This window comes from Mirounga angustirostris, unplaced genomic scaffold, assembly GCF_029215605.1.
Source record: "Mirounga angustirostris isolate CCGP_5_RB_7025 unplaced genomic scaffold, mMirAng1.0.hap1 SCAF_10, whole genome shotgun sequence".
In the NCBI taxonomy this organism is placed as follows: domain Eukaryota; kingdom Metazoa; phylum Chordata; class Mammalia; order Carnivora; family Phocidae; genus Mirounga; species Mirounga angustirostris.
Window position 1 is genome coordinate 109,027,173 of NW_026991718.1, and position 14,799 is coordinate 109,041,971.

A 14,799-nucleotide genomic window follows, 5' to 3' on the forward strand; every position below is an offset into this window, starting at 1 on the left:
CCCTAGGCACTGTTCTAGGCTCTGGGAATAGAACAAGCAAAACTGACAGAAATCCCTGCCCTCGTGGAGCTTATATTCTACTGGGGAAAACAGACAATTTGATTCATGAACATAAATTTAGGGCTTTAGGTTAATACTACTATAAACCTCTCCAAAATTTTTTTTACCTTTTTCTTTTTTCAAATTTTATTTTCCAGAATTTTCATTTCACTAGTTACAGGTATTTATGTCCTTGACCGGTAGCCAAACAGGTTTGAGTGAGTTAAGGTTTTGTTTTTTCTTTTTTTTTTAATGCTGGCTTTAGTGTTATAATAAATCTATTTTTCCTCCTTTGTTTCTTAATCTGTTTCTCATTGGCACTAGGCAGCCCTTCCAAAGAATGTTCATAAATGGTGACTGGACTCAGAGAAAATGAGAGGCCAAATGGTACACTGGAAAGCAAGAGAGTGGGAATTAACAAGGCCTGAATTCAAATCCCAGTCCAGTTTTCCACAGGCTGTATGAGATGGTGCAAGTTACTCAGTATCTCCAAGCTTCAATTCACCCACCTGTGAAATGGGAATAACTTCACTTTAAGGATTAAAAGGAGTAATTTCTAAAAGGCACTTGACACAACACCTAGGAAAAAAACGGGAGAAATGCTGGTGGCAGCTAGTGTTGGAACTACTACTACCACCATTATTCCACATGCCAGGAACAAAACAGATGCTTAATAAATGCCTACTTCTTTCCTTATTCTAGAGAAGGTAAGTTCTTAACATCCTGCGTACTTATAAGGCTCCCATTCACTAGGCTACTCTAGTCTATCCTCCCCAAACTTCTGATGATAGCAGGAACGTAGAAGAATTAAATGCAGATTAATTTCATAAATGGACTTAATATCTTTATTTCTAACTTGATGGGATGTATTTATCGTCTGAAGAAAAACCTCCATGGTGGTGTCACAAGGAGAAAAGAATGATCACTGAATTATGAACAGTAACATAAAAATGAATGAAACTGGCACTGCTTTAGAAATTGTCCACCACGGTGCCTGGGTGGCTCAGTCGGTTAAGCATCTGCCTTCGGCTCAGGTCATGATCCTGGGGTCCTGGGATCAAGTCCCACATCGGGCTCTCTGCTCAGCCGGAGTCCGCTTCTCCCTCTCCCTCTCTCTCTCAAATAAATAAATGGAATTAAAAGAAAAAAGAAAATAAATTGTCCACCAAAGATTCCATAGTTATTTTTACTAAGCTGACATCAATAATATACTCCTCTGTAATAATCATTTCTGTAGTATCTTTCATTTGGAAAAAAATTAAGTGATTTTCTAACTGCAACCATACACTAATATAAATTTTATAGAACACCCTCCGAGTTCTCCAGAAAATTAAATGACATGATGTATATGAAAATGTTTGACCAGATCCCTGGCATGCATTCAGTGGTAACTTTGGGGAGATCTAATCCTCTTATTATCCTACACTCCTTTCAATTACTAGAAAAGACCTTCTAACAACAATTATAACACAGGATTTACAGAACTAAAAAGATTTAAAAACACGCTGCCTTGATGCCATTCCATACCAGAAAGGTATTCATTTGAATGTCTCTTCATTTAATAACAAAGAGGTCTGTGAGTTAAATCAAGATACGTACCACTATAATCAAAACCAACATTTCAGTCTTCCCCTAAAATAATCCTTCCACTAACAATTTAATGAAAGTTTTTTTTAAAAGGCCAGAGACATTAAGTTCCTCTTCCTTTCATTTTTAAAAATACAAATTCCAGAAGCCCACAAAATATATTGGAATTATCAGGACCAAAGTCTTAACTTTTTGCCCAGGAAAGAGCACTGCCACCAGCTTGAACCTGCTCCAATGGAGCATCCACGACAACCAGGGGAGCCCCTTCACTCATGCGTGACACCATCTGAGACAACCAGTGTCAGGACTGCTTATTCCCCATAACAAGTGGCTCTTCTCCGATCCTCTGGATAAGAGAGAGACCTGCTCTTTCTCCCTGGCTATGTCCCTCTATACCCGGACGACTCCAACACTTATACCTGTCCTGCCAAGTGGATACCCTGAGAGCACCTAATCTCAGCATGTAGAAAACTGTTCCTCCTGTGTCCGGTAAGGTATTATATCCTCTCAGTCACCCAAGATAGGATCTAGTTTTCTTTCCCTCACCATCCCCCTCCCTTCCCAAGAACAAACCAGTTTCAAAGCAAGACCTGTCTTTTACCTCTGCAATACCACCTAGCACCCACCCTGCCTCCATTCCCACAGCCTATCCTAGGTTCTCATTACTGCCGTCCTGACCCAGTTGCCCACAACCTCTCATGCTTACAATGAGTCCACCTGCTCTGACCAGTACAGACAAACTGATCTTGCTATGCATGTCCCTCCACACCCTGTGGGCCCCCACTGCCTTCCATGGCATTCCAGATTCTCAGAACTTAAAGGGTTCTCATCTGACACAACCGTCCATTCACTTGCTTTTAGAAGCACCTCAAATTCAAAATACTCTGGCCTTATTACCTTCAAGGCCATTCCTGCTCTGGCTCCCATCTAAAAGCCTGTAATGTCATGAAAATGTGAATTAACTGTGCCATTCCACTGCTCAAGAGCTAAAGGTCAAAATTCTCAACCCAACCTACAGGGCTTCACATGGCCTGGCCCCTGCCTATCTCTCCAGTTTTGCCATGCTCCCATTTGCTCTCTGCTTCAGCTATCTGGCCTTCTCTTCAGCTTGCCATGATCCCCCTTATCCCCAAGCCTCTGTACATGCTGGCCCCTTGGCACCCCACCCCTCATGTAGGTAGTGCTATCCTACTTCTCAGGTCTCAACTCAAAAGTCACTCAGCCACTAGCCTTAACATTCCAAACTAAGTCAAGTCCTCTGCTTGCCCTCTCCTTTGCCTCCATAGCCTCAAGCAAAATACTAATAAATTGATGATTAAATTTCTTATTCCCAAGCTAGAATGTAAGCTCCACAAGAGCAGGACTGTGTCGGTCTTGTTTGCCACCTGTATCTTACAATTTACCCCAGGGCAGCCCTCAATAAATATGTATAGACTAATGTAATTCATAAACCAGAACACCCGAAGTAAGTTACAACCCAAGATGCACTACACACTGATCATGAAATCACTTGGTTTCTCCATAACAATAAAGTAAGTGCTCAGCTCCTCAATGTTCTCTGAGTTCCCCTGAAGAACTGACATTGAGTCTAAATTCTACCATTCCAAACCTCCCTCTCACAACTCTCTTCTCTTCCATATACCCTCGTACCAGCAATACTTTACTTTCTGGTCTCCACAATTTTGTTTACAATTTTCTTCCCATCTGGAATTTTTTTTCCCAGCTACATAGTTCCAAATCCTACTTGCTTCAAATGCTCAAATCCAATGTCACTTTCTCCTTGAAGTCTTCCTTGCATTCCCCCAGCTAGTCACAACCTCCCTCCCTGAATTCCCACAGGTTCTCCATTGTGCCCCATTCAGGTCAGATCAAATGTCACTTCAAATGAGAGGTTTCTCCTAAAGTTACTCACTGGTTATAATTCTCTATCAGGCTGTCCTGTTTTCTTTTCTTGACAGCACTGTTATCTGAAATTATCTTGTTCATTTATTTCTTTACTTATGTGCTTATTTACTTATTAACTGCCTACCCCCCTCCCTCCTAGAATGTAAGATCCCTGAGAGGAGGGGCCCAGTCTGTCTGGGTCTGGGTATTTGCCCACTCCTCCACAGCTAACATCAAAAATGTTCAGTAAGATCTGCCAAAGGCATGAATGACTCTGTAGTCCTTATGACTAGGGTCATTCGCGTACCTATCTTTCTCTTGCTGTATTCCAAACTCCATGTGGACTAGGCCAAAGTCTGGCTAATCTACTTGTTCATGTGTATTACCTGGAAATCCTTCCACAACTGAAGCAAATAATAGATGACTATTAATTAATGAATTAATGATTTCTCCAGGAGGTACTGTCCCAAACCAGGCCAACTCAGAACTCCATGTTCTCCAGAAATCAGGGCAAACAGGAACCTCCTTCTATGCCCTCTCCACCCTGTTCCAATCAGCCGCCTCGGGTGAGCTTCAAAAGGCTAGTTTCCTCACTTTGCTCTAGCCAACAACCACTGATTCTTCTATCTCTGATATCTCACAATCCTAATCTAACCTTTCCCTTCTATCTTCAGCCAACAAATCACTTCCAGGGCCCTGTTTCTTCGGAGTACCCTACATCTCCAACGAGTCCGGGAACTCATCAGGCCCTAGGGAACAAGGGGATGTTAAAAGGAAGTGTTTAAGTAAGACTAGCTCGTCTTTTCTTGTACACCTCGTTTATCCAAAAGAGGCCCAGTTTCAGCGACTTTGGGACCCGAGCTTTCTTCTCCTGTACCCGCCGCACCCAAACCTCTCTGGGGTGCCTCCACCCTTGCCTCGAATCTTTTCATCTTTCAGTTCAAGAAGACCCTAGGCCAGAGACGATCATCTCCTCGGAAGCAAATGGTCCTCAAACACCGTCGGGCGGCCCTATCCTCCCCACTTTCTGTCCGGCATCTGCCTCCGGCCTGGAACCATCTCGTGCTGCCCACAGCCTCAGCCTCCCTCTGGGCCCGACCCTCCAACATCACCCCCCACTCACCTGAAGCGGCCCCCGCAGTGCTGGCATTGCTCGCCCACCCAGCCAGCGGGGCAGACGCACTGGCCGGTGCCAGGGTTGCAGCGGCCGCCGTTGACACAGGGTCGGTCACATTCCTTGGCCTCGGCTGCGGCTGAGCCCGACACCGCCGCCGCCGCCGCCGCGGCCTCGGCCGCCCAGGGCAGCAGCAGCGGCGGCGCGAGCAGCAGCAGCAGCGGCAGCAGCCGCCGCCGCGAGAGGCGCAGCCCGGCCCCCAGCCCCGGCCTCCCAGCCCCGGTCGCGTCCCAGTCCCGGCGCTGCCCGCCGTTCCTGCCCGCAGGCGCTGTCGTCGCCGCCGTCCTCCTCCTCAGCCTCGCCTGAGTGGCCGCCGCCGCCGCCGCCGCCGCCACCATCTTCCCGGGGCTGAGACGGCGCCCCGCGAACACATACACACACACCGCACGGCCGGCTCCGCTTTGCCTGGCCGTGCGGGGCGGGGCTGTGCGGACGGTGGCTCGGGCAGTCAATCCTGAGGGCGGGGCCAGAGCTGCGCGACAGGCGGGGCGACGCGTGCGTGCGTGGGCGGCGCGCGGCGCGCGCGGGCCCTCCACCAGCACGGGCGGCTCTGGAGGCGGGTGTCAGGTCCTGGGTCTGCGGGTTGATGGGACCCCGCCTGCCTCGGGTACAAGGCGCATTAGCGCTCCAGTTTTTTGCGCGGCCCGCGGCCCGGCGGTGACAAGTTAGCATCCTCTTCCCGTTGGCTGCCTGGAAGCCGTCCGCTCCGCTGGGCAAGCTGGCCGTGTTGAGCACTGCCCTCCCGGAGACCCCGGCGTCACCGCTCTGCCCCGACTCTACCTGCGGGGCAGAAAGGGCCTAGGAGGCTTCGTCGTGGTGTGTACCGTGGTGTGCGGAACTGTAGGAAAGAGTGCTGTGTTCCAGCCTCCGCTTTCTCCTCTGTAAAGGAGGGATAACGAAGTAACACGTGTGTTAAAAACCCAGTGCCTAGGCTATGCGCAATAAATGCCTAATAGACACACACAGCCCAGCCTTTCTTGATTCAGGCTGATCCAGTGGCCGACCAGATCCCCCACCTTTAATAATGTAGAGGAAGTTTGGGGTTACCTTACTCCCCACTATTTGATCTCAAACATCTCTGAAGAGAAGCCAGCATAAAATTAGGAATTGGAGCACCCTCAGCCCACCCACATCTGCTCCTAGAGCCGTTCTTGTTAGGTAGTGTTACTTTGGTAGCCCCACTGAAACTTGCCTCCTCACGGTATAACCTTCTGTGGTCATCGACCCTGGAACCTGGACTGGACCTGTGACTCGATTTCTCCAATGGAAGAATGTGGCAGAAGTGACTGCCAATTTCAGAGATGAGCTTTGAGAATACCTGGAACCTTGATTTTGAGCTCTTGATAATCCTGAGCTGCTCCCCTTCTTCCACCTTGCTGTAGAAAGATGGCACACAGAGACCACCTGGAGAGGGAAAGGCCCTGAGACTACTTGGAGGAAAAGTAAGGACCCAGTTATCACCAAGAACTGAGGTCCCAGGCACATGAACCTGATGAACCTATTCCAGCTGAGGGCCAGTCATTGAGGGGAGAAGCCATCTAGGTTGTCCCAGCTATCTGAGCTGTTCCTCGTTTCCTAAAATAGAGGTAAGTCTTTCCTACTGTGCCTTTTCCAAAATCCTGAGAAATGATAAATTGGCTGCTGGTTTAAGCCTCTTAAGTTTTCAAGAGGTTTGTTACTCAGAGATAGATAACCAGAACATTGTCTGACACAAGCCTTGTGTGGTGAGGAATATTCCTGTGGCAGTTACCTCAGAGTTTGAGCACCCTGCAGTCCCTGGGAAACAAAGAAATCCCCTCCATATACCTGTGGAGACTTTCAGCTTTACCTTAGAACACAGAATTCTGATTCTAGGATATACCCCACACTCATGCCCAGGTCCTGACCTATCTTATGTGCAGTCACTTCAAGACTGGTGAAGCTTAGCAGCACCCCAGCCTCACCCCCAGATCTCCACCCACACATCCTTCCTATTCCTTTGTGAAATGTATTGTTTGGCCTAGGCCCTACCACTGGCATTCTGGTTTGCTGGTGGTTTTGGTTACAGTGTTCTACAAGGGCTGTATAGGATGAGGTAGGGAAATGGAAGACATGGCCCTACCCTCTGGCAAGGACCCTGTCAGATGGAGGTGGCTTACATGAAGCCGTGGCCTGGCTTCAGGAGGCATTGCTCCCCCTACTCCTCTAGGCCAGAAGTGGAACCAACCTTTTCCTTCATTCCCCACAGCAAAACTGAACACAGACTGTCACATAATTTTACCAACACTCAGGGATAACAGAAAACAGTTTGCATCCACAGAGCAAGAATATGGCTGCCTTAGAACCTTGCTGCAGCAGATGTTTTCTCTCTTCTTTAATCTACTCCCTTCTCTGGTTCTTTTTCCTTAGCCATGTTTTGCTCAAATTATCTTGCCTTAAAAAACAAACAAAATCTTACCTTGACCTATGAAGGGAAATATTGCTATCTTCTTTCTCCTTTAATGTTGTTGTCAAAGAGTCCCTTGCACTTTATACTTCTGCATAGTGGATTAAAGATGGCTGATTCGAGTCCCTGTTCAGGTACCAAATGCACCTTTTGGGGTACCTGGGTAGCTCAGTCTGTTAAGTGTCTGACTCTTGATTTTCGCTCAGGTCATGATCTGAGGGTTGTGAGATGGAACCCTGCATCGGGCTCTGTGCTGGGCATGGAGCCTGCTTAAGATTCTCTTTCTCTCTCTCTCTCTCTCTCTCCCTCCCTCTCCTCCTCCCCACCCCCTCTCTCTCCCTCTCTTAAAGAAAAAAATATGTATATAAGTCTGTAAATTGTTTTGCACTCCTTCCATGGAGAGATGGGGACTAATTTCCCCCACTCCTTGAATCTGGGCTGGTCTTAGTGTTTGCTGAACCAATACACTGTGATGGAAGTGATACACTGGAACTTCCGAGTCTAGATCCAAGAAGTTTTGCCACTTCTTTCTGAGTGCCTTCGGAACTTGCTCTAAGGAAATCCAGCTGCCATAAAGGAAGCCCAGCCACTCTGAGACAAGGAAGCCAGCCCCAGCCATTCCAGACCCCAGCCACTGTTGGCAGAGCTCCTGGTTAAGGCCCCAGACACTGATGAAGCAGAGGGGCGTCATCTCTGCTGAACCCACCCCAAACTGCAGATATATGAGCAACATAAAGAAGTATGCTTCTTTAAGCCACTAAGTTTGGGGATGGTTTGTTTTGGGACCGCAATAGATTACCAAATACTCTGTATCTTGCTTCCTCCAAAGACAAGAATAAGTCTTGTGAGGTAGACTTGATTAAGAATTAAGAATGGCGTATAGGGGCACCTGGCTGGCTTAGTCAGTAGAATATGCAACTCTTAATCTCGAGGTTGTAAGTTGGAGCCCCATGTTGGATGGAGAGGTTACTTAAAAATAAAATCTTGAGGGCGCCTGGGTGGCTCAGATGGTTAAGCATCTGCCTTCAGCTCAGGTCATGATCCCAGGGTCCTGGGATCAAGTCCCACATCGGGCTCCCTGCTCAGTGGGGAGCCTGCTTCTCCCTCTGCCTCTCTCTCTGTCTCTGATGAATAAATAAAATCTTTAAAAAAATAAAATAAAATAAAATCTTGGGGCTCCTGGGTGGCTCAGTTGTTAGGCATCTGCCTTTGGCTCAGGTCATGATCCCAGGGTCCTGGGATCTAGCCCCGCATCGGGCTCCCTGCTCAGCGGGGAGCCTGCTTCTCCCTCTCCCACTCCCCATGCTTGTGTTCCCTCTCTTGCTTCGCCTCTCTCTGTCAAATAAATAAATTAAATCTTTAAAAAAAATAAGTAAATAAAATAAAATCTTTAAAAAAAGGAACAACTGTATAATTATATATACATATATAATGTACAATGAGTCATCTATATATAACACACAGTTCTGATATCATCTGGTTGTTCCTCACGAAAAGCATCATTGCAGCTCCAGAAGCATGTCTGTTGGACTCCTCACATCTTATCACCAACGCTCTGTGACTGTTCTACCTGAAATCCCACACCATCTTTTTCTCCACTTGTCCTTTCAAGTGGCCACTACCACCTGGAAATTTTAATGTCAATGGCAAAAATTCCTAGAACTGCTCCAACTGCATGGCCAAGGAGGTTTGTATCCACTAGGATGGTTTGAAGTTACCTCCGCTCTTTTTTTTTTTTTTTTTTACTCAACAAAGGCATTGTCTCTGTTCATGTGGCCCTTTGCTCTCTCTGATTTCATGTCATCATTTTCTATATCTTTGCCTTGTCTCCAGGTCAAGGACATGAATGGTTTTACAATTTTTTGGCTTTTACTCATGCATTGTCTTAAGTCAGTTTCCTTAGAAGCAGAGACTGAAACAGGATTTGAGTACATAATTTTTTATGAGAGTGCTTTCTGGAGAAAGGCGATGAAGGAAGCAGGACAGAACAGGGAAGGGAGCTAAGCCAGGAGGTGGTCTTATCTGGAGTCAAGCTTCAGGCTGATCCTATGGAGAGCCTTTGGACATGGATTATGTCATGGAGTTGATTCCACCTTGAGGCAAGAGAGCAGTGTTTTATATACATATCTCATTTAGCAGCCAGCCAGCATGCACAGCTGTAAAAAGGATCCAATAAAGGAAATATGGGAGAGGCATCAGTCTACTATATACAACGGATATTTATTGAGCACTCAATAGCAAGGATGAATGCTGCCCTGGTAAGCTATCTAATCATCTGTCTGACCTTCCCTGAGTATCACGGGACCTCACTCTGTGCTATTTGAAATATCAACATTTTTTTTTGTATGTCAAAGATCTTATACTTTTAGTCTGCCTGGAACAAAGCAATTCTCTGATTATAGATGTCAGGATCTTACCTAACATATAAGGTACTATATGGCCTGTGAAAAAGGTTGATCCTGAGGGTTTGGAACAAACACAACTAGGAGGGTTTTAGATAGGAAGGAAGCTCCATTGGGTAGCAGCTTCCTTGTGAGGGATAGGTCAACTTATAAATATAAAATCCCAACAGTCCTTGGCAGGCTCTACAGGAAAATGTTTAGGGATCCTTGATCTAGGAGCACAGGGTTAGCGCCCTTAGCTGTTGGCAGAGCTCCTGGTGGCCTCTATAGGCTAAGCCCCACAAATATAGGAAATGGCCTTGATATCAACGTGAAGGACACCAGTCTTGGGAGGAGATCACCAATTTAAAGGCAGAGAACTTGAAATTTCTATTAGATGGGTTGGATGCATGCCCTCTCCCTCAAATTTCTACAGTAGAGAACCAAAAGTTTTCTCCTATGCATAGATAAGATATTATGAAAACAGTAATAGAGTTAAAAGACAACTGGCCTTCCTAAGTTTCCTGTGACTGTTGTAACAAATTACCATAAGCTCAGTGGCAAAACAAAACAAAACAAAACAAAAGACAGAGATTTATTCTCTCACGCTTCTGGAGACAAGAAGTCCAAAATCAGAGTGTCAGCAAGGCTGCATTCCCCCTGGAAACTCTAGGGGAGAATCTTTCCTTGCCTGTGCCAGCTTCTGATGGAAGTTGGCATTCCTTGGCCTCCTTGGCCTGTGGCCACATCACTCCAGTCTCTGCCTTTGTCATCACATTACCCTCTCCTATATATTGTCTTCTCCTGTGTGTGTATCTTATTAGGACACCTGTCATTGGATTTAGGGCCCATCTGGATAAGTTAGGATGATCTTCTCATCTCAAGATCCTTAATTATATCTACAAAGACCCTTTTCCCAAATATGATAATATTCACAGGTTCTGGGGATTAGGATATGGACACATCTTTTGGAGAGCCACTATTTAGCCCACTACACAACCCTATACAGGATGTCAACTCATTCAATTCATTCAGTTCTGCCACTAATATTCATTGAGTGGCTACTACATGCCAGAGACTGATCTAGGCCCTGTGGAGGCAGCAGCGAAAAAGCATATAAAAATCTCTGCCTTTCTTCACACTCATTAGGATGACTACTATCAAAACAAAACAGAAAATAACAAATGGCAAGAATATGGAGGAACTGGAACTGTTGTGTGTTAGTGGGAATGGCAGTGCACTGTGGAGAACAGTTTGGCAGTTCCAGACATTAAAAACAATTATCATGGGGTGCCTGGCTGACTCAGTTAGTAGAGCATGCAACTCTTGATCTCAGGATCATGAGTTCAAGCTCCACGCCAGGCATGGAGCCCACTTAAAAAAAAAAAAGAATTATCATATGATTCAACAATCTCACTTGTGGATATATATCCAAAATAATTGAACCAGGATCTTGAAGAGATATCTGTACACTCAGTCACTGTAGCATTATTCACAATAGCCAAGAGGTGGAAGCAACCTAAATGTCCATCAACAGATGAACAGATAAACAAAACATGGTTTTACTAAAATATTACTCAGGGTCACCTGGCCAGCTCAGTCGGTAGAGCATGCAACTCTTGATCTTGGGGTTGTAAATTCGAACCCCACATTGATGTAGGAGGGGGAGAGGGAGAGAGAATCTTAAGCAGGCTCCACACCCAGCGTGGAGCCTGTTGCAGGGCTCAGGCCCACAACCCCTGAGATCATGACCTGAGCCAAAATCAGATGCTTAACCAACTGAACCATCCAGGCACCCTCAAAATTTTTTCATTATTTTTTTAAATCACTGCCTTTATGGAACATCTAATTATATATAATTTTTTATAAACTCTGTTGAAGTATAACATATATACAGAAAAGTGAAGAGAGATCATCCATATATAGCTCAATGAATTTTTTAAGTAAACATACTCATATAACTAGGGCCCGGGTAAAAAAATAGATCATAGGATCCCTCTTGGACCCTCCTAGTCACTACCTCCATGAGGGAGCCCTCTCCTAACTTCTTACATTTTGGATTAGTTTTGCCAGTTTTTCACTTTATATAAATGGAATGCTACAGTATGGAGTCTTTTGTGTCTAGATTCTTTCATTCAGCATTATGTTTGTGAAATTCATTCATATTGTTGTGTATAGTAAGTAATTTGTTTTTATTTTTATATTCTACTGGTTAAATGTATATGTGCCATAATATGACAGTTTATTTACCTATCCTACTGCTGATGGACATTTGGGCAGTCTCCAGTTCGAGGCAACTATGATTAATGATGCTATGAACAGCCTAGGAATCCAGTACAGGTCTCTCTGTGAGCATACGTACTCATTTCTGTTGGGTATATACCAGAGATGTGCTGATAAATGTTTATCAACCAGCTCCCTGGGAGGAAAACACCCTAATGTGTAGCATTTGTTGATTTCTGTGGTGTAAATACTCCCACCTTGGCCTATTTCAAGCTACCAACATGATGTCACTGAATGCAGAATCAGGAAGGTACACAGACTCTGCTCTCCCAAGCCAGTGGGAACCAACTCCAGCACTGTGCATGCCTGGAAGAGCCACAAATGTCCAGACAGACCTGCAAGAGACCCATTAGGAGAAACATCTGAGAGGGATAGAGGAAGGAAAGAGGAAAAAGAATGGAGAAGATTCAGACTGAAAGAAAAATCTGACAGCTGTGAGGGGAAGGGGGAAGGAAAGATCGGCTAAGAAGAGTCTCAGACTGTGGCACAGTTCCATAAAAGGCTTGTCCAGGCCAAATGGGAGTGCTGGAGCCAAAGCTGCCAGTTGGAGTAGCCCCGCATGTCTCAGGAATGGGCCTGCACCAGCACAGATGCAGGGGTGGAGTCAGAGGGGCTCCCCCACCCCCCACCCCCAGCCCAGCAGGAGAGCTGAGCAATGCATTTCCATGGCCAAAATACCTGGCAGTATTTCTTCGCACCATCTCCCTGGAGATGAGCGGGACAGCTTCTCAATCAGTGTCCTCTCCAAATGTCTTACTTTTCACAAGTTAATTGTGCAATGCTGGCTCGCTGACTGGGAAGTTGGAGTGGCCACTTTAGACTGAATAAGCCCCAGGTTTCTTGGGTAATTCACTAGAAAAGAAAGAGGGATTGAAGAAAAGATAAGTGTTCTAATTATTAATTAAAGAAATACAAGTTGACCATACTATATCCCCAACTGATGATTTAAACCTTACTGCTTACATAAGGAAAGAATAGAAAAATGGAGTTAGTCAGAAATAGAAGCTGGAAAAGACCTTATAATCCAAGTTACAGTTAGCTATTAAAGTAGAAACAATATGGTGCTTTAAAAAAAAAGGCCACAAATTCTTTGATATTCTCATTAAAAGTTAAAGTTTAATTCCTCTCTGTAAAGCAGAGGTCAGACTGAGTGACTCTCTTCTAACAAATAGGATGTGGTAGAATTATACTATGTGACTTCTGAGGCTAAGTCATGCAAAGGATAGCTCCTCCTTCTCCCTCTTCCTCCCCCTCCCCCTCTCCTCCCTGTCCTTCTCTCTTCACTTGCTTTGGAGGAAACCAGCCACCACGTCATGAGGACACTTGAACAGCCCGTGGAGAGGCACAGGTCGGGAGGACCTGGGGCCTGCCACCAAGAACTAGCACATACTTACCAAACATGTATGTAAGTCAACCTGGAAATGGATCCTTTGGGTAATCAGGGCTTCAGGCGACGGCAGTCCTGGCCAACATTTTGAGTGAGACCTCACAAAAGACCCTGAGCCAGAATTGCCTAGTCAAGCTGTTCTTGAATTTCTGACCCACAAAAACTGTGAGGGTAATAAATTGTTGTAGGCCACTAAATTGGGGGGCAATTTGTCTCACAGCACCGGGTAATTAATATAGGCCACAAGAATTTGGAAGTCCCCCTATACATACCCAACACCATAACAGAAGATATTTTACCACCGAGACAGTATGACAAACCCATGGAGGATATCCATTTCCTTGTTTCCTGCTTTGGCTCATAGAGAAGCCAACTCCTCTCTAAGCTGATTCCCATCAAAGCCCACTGTCCTGGTGCATCCAGAAGCACCATCTCTATTCCTAGCGCTCACCCAAGGCACTGATACGGACTGTTGCCAGTGTTGTGATCAAGGTTTCTGATGCCCACACAGCGGTCCCCATCTCATGTTGCTGCCAGCCCACTGGCACCAACCCCCATCATCTGAGAAGCTACAGGCAGCAATACAGCCTTCATTACGGGGAAGTGGTTCTTGTGTTCACTTGTACTATGACCGTGGCCAGAACCCCAATGTGGGAGAGGGGTGGCAGATAACCATGTGTACACAACCAGCTCACCAAAAACCTGGCCTGTGACCCAGATTGCAGTGTTTACCAAGTTAAACAGTCTAAAGGCAGAGCAGCATGTCAAAAATGACTCAAGCCGCAGAGAGAGTTTAGCTATGAACCTCAGCAAGTCAGGGCCAAGGGCACTGATTATGGACAAGGTTCAAAGAGGGCAGAAGGAAAGCAGACCTTCAAGAGTCCTGGGCTTGGGACAGCCTTGAAGTGTATACCTTATGGCCGTGGTCTGGGCCCCCCACCCTTCAGGCCCCTTTCTCCCCTGTGCATTTCAAGGCTGTAGCTTTTTTTCCCATGTAAAGTTCCCACAGAATTGCCAGGGCTCAGACTCAGTCTGATACTGGCAAGGAAGCTTGAACACTCTCATATTAGTTTAGGTTCCCCCAGAAGAAAGCCCCGAGGCAAGAATTCAAGGTTAATGTGGGATATAATCCCAGGGAACAGGTAGCAGAGCAGGGAAGGGAGACAGGGAAGGGAAGGCACTGAATCATACAGAGTTGTGTTATCAAGCCCGTGACTAGTGTGAACAATTCCACAGGGGAAACTCTGGGAAGTGGAATAGGACACATACCTCAGAGAGGCAGGAAGGCTAGAGTATTTGAGGGTATTTATGTACCAACTCCAGTCAGCCATTGTTGAGGGCTGCTAGGAGAGGGAGTGTTAATTACTGTGGGGACCAACACAGAGATGGTTGGTTGATACTGGTTGATACTGGTTTATCGGTCTTTTATTTGTTTATTGGTCATTTGGGTCTCCCCTTCTGTGAATTGAGCGTTCATAACCTTTGCCCATTTTTCTATTGGATTGCTTGTCTTTTTCTTACGGATTTGTAGGAGTCACTTATATATTTAGATACTAGTCTTTTCTTTATTATATGTGTAACAAATATCACTTTCCAGATTGTGGTTTATCAAAAGATAAACTTTCTTTATAGTATCATC

At 45.7% G+C, this 14,799-nt stretch overlaps 1 protein-coding gene across 2 annotated transcripts in view; it reads right to left on the minus strand.

Moving 5' to 3' along the window:
* The window catches only part of ATRN (attractin), a 156,758-nt gene extending 151,647 nt beyond the window's left edge, over window positions 1–5,111 (minus strand). For both annotated transcript variants that reach the window (XM_045885482.3, XM_045885483.3), the window contains exon 1: window positions 4,634–5,111. In XM_045885482.3, coding sequence (XP_045741438.1) covers window positions 4,634–5,022 — 389 coding nt within the window. In that variant the 5' untranslated portion in view covers window positions 5,023–5,111. The remainder of the gene's footprint in view (window positions 1–4,633) is intronic.
* Window positions 5,112–14,799: the final 9,688 nt, after the last annotated feature.